The sequence below is a fragment of the Amblyomma mixtum genome, chromosome 3 (genome assembly GCF_055824585.1).
Source record: "Amblyomma mixtum isolate Tamu chromosome 3, ASM5582458v1, whole genome shotgun sequence".
NCBI lineage: Eukaryota > Metazoa > Arthropoda > Arachnida > Ixodida > Ixodidae > Amblyomma > Amblyomma mixtum.
The window spans coordinates 214,251,947-214,266,604 of NC_143014.1; the positions used below are offsets into that span (position 1 = coordinate 214,251,947).

The following is a 14,658-nucleotide window of genomic DNA, read 5'->3' on the forward strand; positions in this document are numbered from 1 at the left end:
TGCATGAGATATTGCAATTTATATAAACATCAGAAGTCAGTATTTCATAACAAAACAATGCAAAGGGTTCTACTTGCATTTCCTGTGCTGGAAAAATATACTGACATCAAAATGAAAAAAAAAAAAAAACAGCAACATCAATAAACAACGCTAATCAATAACATTTACTTACGTCGTTTAGTAACTGGAGATGTGCTCTGTTGCATACATCACCTAAAACACACACAGGCTAGGAGCTGACTGAAATGTTACAGGTGCAGTCTATAAGAATGAACATTTGTGTTCATAATAAACACTCTTTTACAAACTCCTCATTAACATATCCATCCAAAAACCCTTTGCTCAGCTTAAGTGTAAACAAATAAATCTATACTTGCAAGAAAACATACAAAATAGTGCTTGTACAATACTTCCTCTCTTGGACATAGCTCTGGCACTTGACTGCATACACTCTAAACGGGAACAAAGATTTTTTGTGGCACTTGCACACTACCAAGTACGTGGTCATATTATACCCTTGCACACAAAGCGAAGTCATAACAGAATGCCTCCCACATGAAAGCATCCAGTGACTAGCCCTCTATCATGTAGTACCTGCAAGATGCTTCGTCATTGTTGGCTCATGCATCGAAAGTGCGCATTTTAGCTACAACCAAATTTAAAAGCTAAAGTTAACTTCTGTTCATTCAAAATCTTAAGCATGAAGAGACATAAGGATTGAGCAATAACAGTAGGCAGAGGCTACATGGTTTGTCTTCTGTGCAATTTGCATCAAACTGTCATTATGCTTTAAAACTGCAATTAGCAGACTTATGCATTGTGCTGCTACAATGCAAAAACAAAACTAAATAAGGTGAATCCCGTTACCTGATTTTGTGAATACCAGTGAACAGTGTATGTTATCAACGCATCTTGTATATTATCATTTTGGAAAAAATTAATCCATTAATAAAACATACTGCGATCTTAGAACACCCACAAATATTTGACAAGTAATAAAACTGTGACAATTTACCTAATATCCCATTTGCACTGAAAGCTTAGAACATTAGCCGATGTGTTGTTGCACATTCATAGCCTCTGTGGCTGCTAGGAAACTTAGTTGAATGTCAGCTCTACCAGACATTTCCAGAGCCAGTGCAGACAGCAGCTAATTTCATCATATAGTTGCGGTAGATGGCTGTGCCACTGTGTTTCAGACAACTGCGTCAGAAATTATGAGTGACAGAACCAACACTGATACTTTGATGTTGTCTCGTAGCAGGTTCCTCAGCACATGCTGCATAAAATAAAGTCCTTGGAATGCTGTACCAACTGCACATACATCTTATGTGCAATTTCTTTGCCATGAAATATTTGCTACAATGTGTGTCTAGGAGACAGACATGTGGTAACTGCTAGAGGCTGCATATGTGGCATTAAGGTGAAGTCCCAAGAAGTTTTCATGCTATTTTTATCTTTTCTCTCATGGGTAAATCAAGCTGCACAAGAAGTGGCTTTGCAACTGGACAGAGACACTAATTTATTCCTTGCACCTTGACATTTCCATCACAAAAGTTTCAACTAAGTTGACAGAATGGTCCTGATTTCACAATTTTGTAACTTGAGATTATATTAGAAACACTCCGCGAAAATCCCAAGCACAGCAGGCGTAGCTTGCCAGTTAAGGAAGTTGAATTTAAAATACAGATGTACAGCCTTTGTCAAAAGTTTAGAGCCCAGGGGGTTTGCTTCTGGGCTGCATTGCTTTGCTCGTAATGTGACCTCAGCGTCCCCAATCTCCTGAAGGTAAGAAGATTTTTGGTCCTGTTCCCTCCGATGCGAAGGACTTCCATGAGTGCTGCAGGAGTGCCACGATAGTGCTTAGAAGCAAACCCTCTGGGCTCTAAACTTTTGACAAAGGCTGTACCTTAAACAGCAATCCAAGCAATTTTGCCTAGCAGGTTCTGGAATGTTCACTTGAGAGATACGGTAACAGGATGCAGGTTTGGGGGAAGATATATTTTTAAATAAATGTGGTCTTCATTTGAGTTGCTAATCGTACATTTTTATAAGTCCCAATTCAAGACTTATCCAGTGACTTTTCGTTGTATAATCAGCATGCAGTTAGCATATAGCATGCTTCAAAGTCAGGCTCCTGAAACACCTGTGCTTACAAAATTGCAATTTGTACCCTGTTCTCAAACAGTTTGGCTTGTGCCACCTTTGTGTCTTTTAAGTGAAAGCCTAACATTACAGGATGCAAAACCAAAAGATTGAACTATGCCAGTCTGCAGCAGATGAAACAATGTCAGTGATCAATAATGTGGTACATACAACAAGTTCTTACCCTTACAAAAATGAATACATATCAAGAACATTACAACACTGCCATTTAGGAGTCCACAAGTACTGCACTTGGAGCCTTAAAAAATGATTTTCTTTCAACATACACAGAAAGAGAGAGACAGGAGAAAATAATTTTTTTAGGAAAAGTTTTAAAGCTGGCATGACTTAGGGAGGTCTAGCTAGCTTCTAAGCTCCAACAATATGCAGGTAGGTATAATTAGAATGATTACGAAGTTGATCACTTTGGGCTTTGCTTATGCAAGTAAAGTGTCTGACTGCAGTTTGTAATTGGAAGACCGAGTGCAATACATGGGCACAGCTGGCCTCTTGGTTCCTGTATGCTTCATTGCAGCTTTCTTTTTTTTTTTTTTGAGAACAAGAGACTGACACATCAAAGAATATTTATCGGCCTAATTCAGCTGACACAAAACCTATCACTGTTGTGCTGGTGCTGACTGTACTTGCCTCACAGGGGGATTCTCCAGAGCATAAGGCAGGGAGTGTAAAAGATACCAACTAACAAACAGCCATGAGCAACAAAATTCATAGCAAGAACTAGAAAAAAAAAAAAAAACACTGCTGAGAAGCTGTGCAAGGTAAAAGACAAGACAACTTAGATGCCATCATTTACTGTGAGTAATGCATAACAGATCTTATAAGCACAAACTTTTCTGGTTGAAACCAGTGTCAAAAGATATATTGAAGTAAGACATATATTTTTTTCGCTCTTAAAAGATATATCACTAAACGGTTACACCTTCCTTAGGAGTGATGCAGATCAGGCTTAATAAACTACATGGATTTCTTCAGTAGCAGCAATGTAGTATAAAACACTTTCATTATCAATTTTTTTTTTATTCCCTGTGAGTGCAAAAAATCTCACAATTCAAGAGCAAAGTGGATTGGGCCGTGGCCTAATATGGAAAAGCAGTCAGTCTCAGGTGTGTGATGAGCATTGTTAGTTACGCCCAGACTTGCTTATTTCTGATGCATATTACTTAGGCAGGATTAGGTGTGGCACCAAAGCATCCAATGCAAGGCCATGAAAGATGGGAGGAAAGAATGAGGACCTACATCTACTTACCAATACCATATTTACAAAGCATCTCGCACCTATACTCCGTTTCATACATAGCTGTCAACGCTGCCAAAGGTACGAAAGTAGTCCGCTGCAAAAAACAAGCAAAATGTATCCGTCCGCCTCGCGTCGTGGCTGAGTGGTACGAAGCGCGCGCCTATGAGTTCATTTTACAAGATGCCAAGGTTCGACTCCCGGCTTGGCTGGTTTTTTTTTTCATTTCTTTTTTTATTTTTATTAAAATCATCATTAGGTAGAAAGTCGAAACTGTCAAAATCTAATGCCTACCTTGAAAAACACAGCGCTCTTTACTTGCTTCGAAGGGAAAAGGCAGTGTAGTCTATTTGCGACGGACGTGATTGCGAAGTGCTTTTCTCGGGCAATGAGCGACTTTTTAGCATGCGGCACACAAGGTGATCTTATTCCAGTAGAGATACCTTCTTTCTTGAACCTCGCAACTGTCCGAGGGCTCACCCCGGTCACCTCGCCCACAGTTTCGTGAACTTCACGCGCAGTCTTCTCCGGGAAGCGCTTCCTTACGCTACAGTAAACGTTGACAATCACCTGCTTGCAGTCTCTCGAAATTTTCGGAGGCTTCAGCTTGGAGAATATGCGAGCAGGAGATGTTTTTAAAGCCGCAGTGGGCGAAGAAAAAAAGCGAGTAGGAGATAGCGGTGCCATTTTCGCATACTCGGAAACCGAAAGACGAAAGCAGACGACATCGCCGGCCGGCCTAGCTGCGAAAACCTGATACAGGAGGAGCCGAAAAAAAACCCAGAAAACTAAGGCACTCTGTTTTGAAGAACATTAAAGAAAAAGCAATCTTTTTGCAAAATAAAACACCATTATCATTATACTGCAATATTAACCAACAATAACTTTAATATTGAGTTCATTACTCTTTTCACTTTCGACGCACTACATTACGATGCGGACGAGGAGCGCGAACAGGCGCCGTAGCCTTGGCTGCGTTGACAGCTATGTATGAAACGGAGTATAAGGCCAGAAATTGCATCGCCTGTATTTGCAGGGGATGAAGCAGGTTACTTTCCCATGTAGCTTTAAGGGTGAAGTACTGCGCACCTCAGAACGCTTTACAGGCTGCAGCAGCCAAAAGGGTTCTTAAAAAATTTGGAAAAGGAAAGGAGAAGAAAGGAAAGAAGAAAATATCTAATACAAAAGTATTGTATCAGCCCAACCCGTTGTGCAATGTCTCAAGGCTCATGCACTGTACAGGGCCTGACAAGCACAGCGAGTAAAAGAGGAAAAACACAGCCCCAGCTACTTGCAACGTCGATTGACCGTGAGAGGCCGCAGAAACTGCAAAAAGGGAATGTACTAAGGTCTCAGCATGACTGTGAAAACAAAAAAGGCATTATTCATTTTTGCGCCACGGACACCAACATGCTCGAAACTACCTTCCCATCAAAACTGAAACGAGGTGGTTGATGCAGTTTTCAATGCCTTCTTATTCCCATTTTATCATTAACAATGGCTGACGTTTCGTCATTTCAGAATACAAGGCTAAGCTCCATACAACCCACCAGAAGTTTAGAAGCAAAGGTGTCTGCCTTTGTACAGGCATATATGTATAGGCATAAGCAGTATGTTCTGCACATGCTAGTTAAGTGTATTCAATCAGTTATCTGATTTGCAGGATCCACAACAATGCAACCACTTACGAGGTAGAATGCTCCTTGGAATGCTTTTGTGGCTGAACATGCAGGAGGGCTGGTGCAAATGAGCACAATCAGGGGAAAAAATATAATAAGGCCATAAATGTCACCCAGTGCAATTCACAGCCATGTTTTAGGATTACCGGAGCTTGTACCGCCAGTGACTGATCAAATGTCAAGACGTGGAAACTGATTTTGCTCATGGCCTTGTTCAGTTGTTTTGGAAGCACTCAATACATATCCTGCCACAAAGATTCAAACTGCATGGTCAAAACTGCTTGCATACAATGTTGAAATGGCCAAGAATTAAATCACTAGGCCAAGCACCGGATTAACCTCACTAGCTTGTAAGAAAATGCCTAGTAGGTGGTCTTTGCTGATAATGCACAAAGATGATGTCCTTTGCATTGCACTGTTCAGCTATGCCAGCATTATATTTCTTTCAAAGTTGACTGTAAAAGGCCAGTAAACTGACATAGCAGTCTGACTTGGGAAAGTGCCTTACTGCTTCAAAGGCCATGCCACTGCATAGCGTTCATCGCTCTTTGGTGCCGAATTGCATTTAAGTGCAAGAATGGATCTAACCACTCCCGGGCTCTTGTAACATATGCCATCCGAAATGGTTCCTAAGGCCATTTCATTTACTTCTACAAAAAAACAACTCCACTCCTGTCTGGAAAAAGCCAGTCAGGACATGAACTTTAGGATTTGTGTATGCATGGCCAAGAACGACTTGGAAACTTGACGAAGGTTATGAACTACCTCTTCCTTTGTGCAATTTTTGCACTATCACTTAATGGGCTAAGAAAAATCTGCCAAGTAAAGCCAGTTTCATGTATTATGCTGGATACTTTATGAAAGGACACAGCTAGTAGGCCATTGTGGTCAGCTTCCTTACAGCCAATCTCACAGCCAAAGTGTATATCACACTGTACATCTTCAATTTTCTGTCAGGTAATGCTGCTTAAGCATTCCCACTTGAAGCTACCTATAAAAAGCTGCAAAAGCGAGACACCTTTACGACTCTTTATGCACAACTCTGAACTTGACAAAGGTAGAGTCACGAAGCTTTGCACCTGTCTAAGAATGCCCTTTTCACTTGATGGGCTTTCCACCCTCCTTTTCAAACTAATGCAGTTGCACACTTTAGCACAAAACTGTTTGCACAAAAAAGATTGCTGCCTAAATGTCATTGCAGAGGACAGCACATCAAAGTTCTTGTTGAGCTCCGCATCATCTACACTCTATTGTTTGTTTTACCATTGAAGAAAAGGCTGGAGGCATATGTTCCAGGTAACCTTTTGTTTATGAAAAACAAACAAACAAACAAGAAAAAGGAGTTGTAAACAGCAGGTGACCCTCCGTTCTTTCCTTTGCTTTGAGCCGCTGTGGTAAGAATGCCACCTAACTGACAGCTAGATGCCCATAGTTACAAAGAAGTCCTCCACAGACAGCAGCTATGCAGTCCTCAGTAGTCCATGGTCTTGATAAACTCGATAGCAGCACAAAACTGGGTCCACCAGTAGGCAGCCTCGCCCTGGCAGCAGCGGCTGGCACGCTGGAAGGTCTCGACGAATTGGACGGTAGAGAGCAGGTGCGGAGGGTTTGCGCGAATGAGCACGAAGACCAGCACGGGCACAAGGTCGTCGGCAGCTGCTGGGGCTCCAGCAGCTGCAGACAGCAGGCTGGCCAGAGAGGCACAGCAGGCAGCCACACAGGCCACCTTGTCCTGCGGGCTCTTGTGAGCTGCCAGGGCCCCCAGCTGTGCCTGGGCACTGGGCCAGGGGCTGGCAGCATGGAAGGCTCGGGGGATGCGCAGGTCTCTGTGCTCCACAGTCACCACTCGCGACAGCTTCTGTATGTGCTGGTGCAGTACCCTGTGGGTGAGGAGAACTCTCACATGACCAGCCCTTTTCTCAGTGCCCCACCACACTCAAGGAGCAAGCATCAGTGTAGGCAAGGAAAAGAACTGCCCCCTCTTGGTCTTGACAGATTTCCAAATGATCTTGGCCATCGTTTACCATTTTCCATCACTAAGACCCCTAATTATCTGGAGTGGAAAATTTTTAATCCCGTGAACTGAAAACCAAGATACTGCAATATTCCGTGGGAAGCCTCCCATGTGTTAACCCGTACGGCCTTTCGTGCAGAGACGGCCACACACTTCGCCTCTGTGACCAAAGGTGGTTGAGAAACTGACTTTTCCTCGTAGCTCACGAGCCTAGTGGGTGAGCTTGCTGTGGGTATATTGAAGTACATGAAAGAAAAAAAAATCACACAGTATATTCGTAGTTTTGTTCCAAATATAGCAAAAGGTGCTATCTGAAGCAGATGATCAAAGAAAATGAAAAATCAAATTATATTTTTAGAAATATGGCAATACTGCTTTCGACATGCGTCAGCATCATTATTTATCCCATAGAAGCGTGCAGGCGCATTGCTGCCAGAACTGCAGCACTTGCTGCACTTGCTTCCTTGAGCAAATTGGAGAGCAAGGCTGTCAAGGTACCAGCAGAACTTCATTAGATAGCGCATTCTGTGCTTCAAGAGAATTCAGACAATTAATAACCTTCCCCATCATTCCTACTATTACTGCTAACATCCACAAACACAATATCATCAAAAAAAGTATGGCTACTAAAAACATTCGGCAAAAATTCATGACTTTTCACAGAATCATGGGAAACTAGGGACCCAGGGACCGTAACTATCACTTCATTCATTTAACCTCTAACATTTAACAATTTGGAAGCCATGCAAGGTACAGTCTTTGTCAAAAGTAACCAGGCGGCACGTTTTTTTTCCCTCTCAGTTATATATTAAAGCTATTATGCCAGTCCTCAAGCTCTAAATCTCTGTATGGTAAGGAGAACAGCTGTTCTCACCTTCAAAGAACTTTTTTATCTTTAGGGAAGACGTGAGGGCTCTGTTATACAAATGAGAAGCAAACCATGGAGCCTGGTTACTTTTGACAAAGACTACATATGCAAGCAAAATGAAAAACAGCACTTCTTTCGCCCTAAAGAATAAAACTGGCTATTACTTCCGAACCTGAACAGACATTAAAAGAGTCATGCGTTTAGGGGGAAACTACCTACAAAAGAACAAAAGGTATGCTTTTTGCACAAACTGGAGATGTTAATGTTTGACGGCATGTTAGTGAAATGTTCCCATTCACATTTATTTGACCTGTAACTGACAGTGGAAGATGGAGTGACAACCAAAGCTTAATCAGGTTACTGCCATTGCCATCACCATGTCCCAGGAGGCAGATGAGCTCGGACCAATGCTGAACAAACTTAAGCAGTACTACTGAAAGGCATGCGCCTTTACACAGACAGCAACGAGAGATACCAATGAGCAGCTAGCCCACTACTAATAGACAAGTTAACACGACCACTTGGACTCTGCTGGTCAGCTCACGAACATTTTTCTTCACGCAAACTACTTTGATGACATGAAGGCATTGCTGGTACACAGTTGAATGCCGCTAACGAATAGCCTCAACCTAAACAATATATGTGGCAGTCATACGCGTGTGCTTAAAAGGGCAGAACTGCACTGCCGCAAACCAGCTGCAATTATGAGCAAGGCACATAACAGTAGCACAGCACAAGCAGTACTTGCTTTCTTGCTGTTCGAAGGTCAGACATACTTCTCACGAAAGGGTGAAAAATAAATATAAAACTTGTTTTAAACACAGACCTCTTAAAAAGCTTTGACAGTGAGCAGCAAAGCAATGACTCTAAATTAACCAGCAGTTCTTTTAACCTGGAAAGTGCACATTAAACAGCTGCAGCAGGAGAAAAAAAATGTGTGCAGGAGGGAAGCAGGATGACACTTATGGCATAGCTGGTCACTTACTGATCTCTGAGGACATCTCCATCTCCGTTGGGGTACAGAGCATGCACATATATTTGGCTCATGATAGCTCTCTCGATTGTGCGCTGAGCAAGGTTGATCTGGACATCACTGGCCACTGCAAACATTGCCATCACAATCACATGGCTGCATGAGCACACTAACAACTTTTAAAATAAGACATCAGTGCAACAAAAGTGGCAGTTTTGCCGCAATGCTGCTCTCCTGGATTTTGATTTCCAGTCTGCAGTATGCAAGTGAGCGTCTGCCCAATGAAGATGTACTTGGGCCGTACAAACTTTCTGCACAGACTGCACTTATAGCGATAATCTCACGCTGGTGCAAGTCCAAATAATATTGCAATTTTCTGTCAGTTCCACAACTTATGCTGAAAACAGGATTGACTTTGTTACACACATACATCTAATTACACTGATATAAGAGCAGAGACTAGTTCACGCACGCACGCGCGCACACACACACACACACACACACACACACACACACACACACACACACACACACACACACACACACACACACACACACACACACACACACACACACATTTTGCTAATACTTCTCAAGTTAAAAAGTTAACACCCTCAACAGTCATTCGAAGATTAATTAAACAATTACCCACAATTGCAAGGGATATATGTATCAGCGTAAAAAAAAGGCAGTTCACTTATTGTCCTGGTGTCAAAAACCACAAGAAAAGAAACAAACCTCATGCAGTCGTGGCCCAGTTGTTTGAGCGCCCGTCTCGGCTGCGGGAGGTGGTTAATTTCAAAACCCACCGCTGGACACCTACTGGTAAAAATGGGTACAAGTGTTCCCCAGCCTGGTGCCCGGCTTTCTTTAGGGGTGTACGTTTGTGAGAAGCTACGTAAACCCCGCTGCGCCCCTTGCGGGCCAAGCCCAGTTTTGAACGACCTCGCAGCCTGCTAAAGGTGGTACCATTTGGCCAACGCGGTTCAAGCACACGCCCTAGTGCAACGGCCTTTCCCTCATACGTGAGGACAAAGCAGGCCTTCCGCAGGGAAAAACTCCCTCAGCGCCTACACAGTGGGCGCATTTGTTTTTCAGTCCCGGACTGTCCAGGACTACTTGCAGACTCGAGTCCAGTATTTGTTTTCTCGGCCAGCCCGAAAGCTCCGCCCACCTGCCTGCATCGCCACAGCAACGCGTTCGTTTTTCGCCTATGGCAGTCCGCGGGCTACTTAGGGCTACGGAGAAGGCAGCAGACAACTGCACGCCGCGCTGCCAGCCATATTGAGTGAGACTCTGTGTGCATTTTGCGCACTTTTCGTGTTCCTGGAGGACGATATCGTGCGTTAAACCTTCACATGAGGTCCGTAGCTGCTCTCTGAGACACCGTAAGACTTTTTCTTTCTTGCATCTTCGTTACTTTCTTGAAATCCACTACACACGGACGCGTGCTCAGAGCTGCGAGCGCGTATTGTTTGCTTGTGTCGTCAAGAGGTTCTTGTTCACTTGTTTTGCGACATGCTGTCTGCGCGCTTACCTGAAAGCATCGCAGGTGAATCACTCATATACTGGAGCAGCTATAGCGCTTGTTGTCAGCATTTTTGCAAAGGCTTTCGTCTATCTGCCTATCCGCAACGAGTTGGGCTACTTTGTGCGAACTTGCGCGAGCAGCGAGCAGTAGCGGCGATCATACCCCTGAAGCTGAGTTCTGTAATGCACCTATGCTAAGCTGACAGTACGGTCTTCAAATCGACTCAGTATCATGATCAAGCGCGCGGCGTTGCTTCGGCGTCGTGGTGGCCATGGCTTGCGTCGCCTGCTATTAGATGACAGGAACCGAGGGGGAGCCCGGCTCTGGCGGCGAGTCCGCAAGCAGCCTATAGCAAGTAGGTCATGTGACCATGGCGCTGTTTCCTGTCAGAGCGGAAGCCGAGACTTGTCAGCAAGTAGTCCGTCGATCGGCGAGTCTTGACATCATCTTGAGGCTGCTCCTGAGAGGCACCGACATGCCGCTCAGCCTCCTAGCGAAGCCGCTTAGCTAGGCGTTCCTCTCATTGCTCTGGCGTCTCCGCTGTGTGCTTGGCCTTAGCCTGTTCGTTCTTCCTCTGCTTAACTGCTAACTGCCAGGCAACCACTTCGGGATCCGGCGAATTCAACTTTTCTGCTCTTCTGCGATGCTCAGCAGCAGCTTTGCTTTCCTTCGCCATGGCTGTAGCCTGGCTGTCGTTCCTCATCATCCTCTCCTTCTTCTTGTCGGCTCCGGTGCACCACCTGTGCAGCTGTGACGTCACTCGCTCCTCGCGCATGCGCAGCTTGGCTAATTCCACGCTCACGCGAAACTGCTCATTCATGGCCAGCGCAGCTCACGCCACAAAACCAGACTGTCTGGTCAGCTGTGATACTCTAGTTTTCTCTTTGGAATGAAGGATCCCTTACAGTAGTGTTTGAACCTGTACGTCTTCAGATACGCTGGTTAGAGCGTACAAGCTTGAGTTGAACTCTTCACTCTGCAGTGAAACACGAACCACCTTTGCAGGCTGAGTGTTCGAAACTGGGTTCGCCTCCTCCAAGCGCACACCCCTGAGGAAGACGGGCTGTGGGTGGCTTGTACCCATTTTTACCGGTGGGCGTCTGGCAGTGGGTTTCGAACCAACCACCTCCCGCAGCCGAAGCGGACGCCCAGACCACTAGGCCACGACTGCGGTTTTCTACCTCACTTGCTACGGCAAGTGAGGTAGAAAAATATTCAAACAATACAAACAAGAATTGGTAGTCTTATTGTATTTTCAATTGTTTTGGCACTCACTGGCAAGGAATAAGAACATTTAAGCATCGTTAGTTTAGACTTGGTGAAGTGGTGAATGGCAGCTGAAGCAGGAAACATCAAAGTTGGGGAGTGTGAGATGGGCACCACAGACTTGTGTCTGGTGCATAAAGTTGTTTTGCTGTGGAACGTTATTACAACTTAGATGAAGAGACAGTAAGAGAATAAACTCAATAAATTGCACAGCCAAGTGTTTAGACAAATTCAGTCTTTTAAGTGATCCATGTCCAGCCACCTTGAAATACTCAGAATGGAAGCTGCCAAGATACTTAGGAATATTTCAGAAGCTTGCTGCTTGTACACGGGTCTTTTTGCACAACTTTTTACTAGATAAACTCACTATGATACAATTATTTGCTGAGACATGCTCCCCAAGTTGCAAACTACTACAGCAAACTGTTGTTACTGGTTTCTAGGCATGGCATAAATTTGTTGCCTGCTGTGGTGCCAAACTTCCGGGACACAGCCACAGCCATGAGGAAAAACACCACAAACCAATGTCTGCAACTACAGAAGATGTGGCCTCATGCAACCTGAAGCTCTCAAAAAGCTATCCGCAAAAAAATTTATGTACCTGAGCACAGTACACAGTACACAAAGTAACATTTGAAAAACAGCCTTCATCGAAATGCTTTTCTGCAAAGGGATTCAAATGAAGTGGGTCTCAAGATATACTTGGAGAACAAATGCTCTGGTGAACAGCATGTGAATGACTGAAATGACCAGAACAAATTGAAGGCTTTACCCAGTAAAACACAATGTGCATCATCCATTTAAAATCTATTTTTCACATAGACCAGACGCACCAACGTCAGGTAGAACTTTCGCTCTGGCTGCTTGAGCCTTGTGATGCCGCAAGCCTAGTGCTGCCTCGATAAAAAAAAAAAAAAGTTACAGTAAAATCCTTATGATACAAATCTCATCGGGTCATAAAAAAATTTCGCATCCCTAAAATTTACAGTCAAAAGGCAAATCCACAGGCTGCGGCATGAAAAATGTATGGTGCAAATTTATTTACAACAAAAGAAGACCAGTGTATCCTTCTAACCTTTCTATTTTGCAAGGCCAGCCAGTACAGAGCTCTTAAGTTGTAAAACTGGTCTTATATTTTAAACAGTTCTTGATGCTTGGTAAGCTAAGCCGATGTGTGTGTTATTACACCCATTTGAGCTGCTTCCACCACTCAGCGCTCACCAGTGCATACCGTGTAGAAGGCAGTCGTGGAAAAGCAAGGAACTTACTTTGCCATGTTGGGTCTATTTCCATTTGCTGAAATAGATACTGTAGAAACTGTTCCACTAGTTGAGCCTAGAAAGAATGAAAAAAAAAAAAAAACAACATCCATCAAACAAGCAACATCACAGTGATAGCTTCACCGAGCTCCTTCAAAGCGGCAACAAAATGTTTTCGTGAGATAAAATGAGCCAAGCCATCAACAATCACAGCAAGTCTTATAAAAGGTACAGGGTATGTCAAAAGTTCCCAGGCCACAGGGTTTTTTTTAGGGGGGGATGCAGGTCTTAAAAACTATCTTTTTTTATTTTTGTCACAACCCTGATCATAATTACCATGAAAGTGCACTTTTTTTTCATGTAGAATCTAAATATGGAATCAGGTTTAGAATATGACTTATAAGGAGTTTTGTGACTTTAAATGGGCTCTTCATTATATAGGCCATCAGCCAAAAAAATATCTATGAATTATTGGAAATATTTACAGGAAGCACTTTGTGCAGTGATGCTGTTTTTACACTTGCCTCAATGAAATAAATTGATAACAAAAAGTATATGCACAGAACATACAAAATAGTTTAGCTGGTAACTCAGGAAAGCAGCAAATTAAATTTAATGCATACTATTGTAAAAGCCAGTAAAAATAGCATCAGCGCAGAGTTCTACTCCTCCTGAATAAATTGATACAAAGCTAATTTCAATTGCCCAAGGCAAACCAGAGAAAAAGCTCATAAAGCAGAGACAGTATTTGTAAAATCACAAATGGATATAAACAGAAGTCTGTGTGCACTTATTGAGCCCCGGAAAATGGCTGTAGCATTGGCTGTGCTGCTCTGATGCCAACTTGGGAAGTGTCAAACGAAAGCGCGCAAAACGAGCTTTTGCATGGTAGCAAAATGGTGGTGGTTGGTGTGCGGTCTTGGAACTGCAATAATTTGAAGTGGACCACCATTTCAAAGCTTGTGCTTTGTTTTTCAGCTGCGGGACTTTCAAAATAATAAATTTTTCTGTACTTTGGGACTGTTTTGAGTGGGGATGCTTTGTGGAGATGTAGTCTGATGTATATTTAGTACAAAAAAATTAGCAGACGGTGTAGTATATCATGCAGTAGCACTAGTTACAGTGGGCACTTAAGGTCCTTAAGTGTTAAAGGCATTTGACCTTGATCCTGAAGGCGTTCACCTTGAAGGCCTTCACACAGGTGTAGCGTCCACCAAGGCCTGCCAGGTGTACATGCCTGGCAGGTTGCCCACAGCCTAGTGGGCTGGTGGGCCGCCTGCCACAAAGCAGGCTTCAGGGACATACGTACATATGTATGCCCAAAAAGGAACAGGATGAGCACTGCATGGCCATTGCTGCTGCTTGGTTTTTTGTGCGACTCAGGTGCTGACAGCAGACACATGGCGGGAGTGGGTACTGGCGGATAGCACTGGCACTGTGAAGCGATGTCAGTTTCCTAGGGCTACGGCAAATGCGCAGACTGAGAGGCTTTTTTTTTTTATTTTATGGGACGAGCACGCAGAAAGAAGGGGTTCCTCCAACTCCCTGCTCCTCCCCAACTCTCCCAACCCCGAGCATAGAGACAATGCGCAATTCGTAACGTGAATGTAAACTGCTTCTCCATGCTTACGACTTTTAGAAACAGGAGCTTACTGTGAACGTTTGCGA

At 43.7% G+C, this 14,658-nt stretch overlaps 1 protein-coding gene across 3 annotated transcripts in view; it reads right to left on the reverse strand.

Moving 5' to 3' along the window:
• Gapvd1 (GTPase activating protein and VPS9 domains 1) overlaps positions 1-14,658 on the reverse strand; it is a 90,340-nt gene continuing 75,682 nt past the window's right edge. For 2 of the 3 annotated variants that reach the window (XM_089582693.1, XM_089582694.1), the window contains exons 18-20: positions 13,000-13,066; positions 8,947-9,061; positions 1-6,959 (exon numbers count right to left, since the gene is read on the reverse strand). In XM_089582693.1, coding sequence (XP_089438819.1) covers positions 6,551-6,959; positions 8,947-9,061; positions 13,000-13,066 — 591 coding nt within the window. In that variant the 3' untranslated portion in view covers positions 1-6,550. The remainder of the gene's footprint in view (positions 6,960-8,946; positions 9,062-12,999; positions 13,067-14,658) is intronic. The other variant, XR_016291020.1, reaches the window with a different exon arrangement.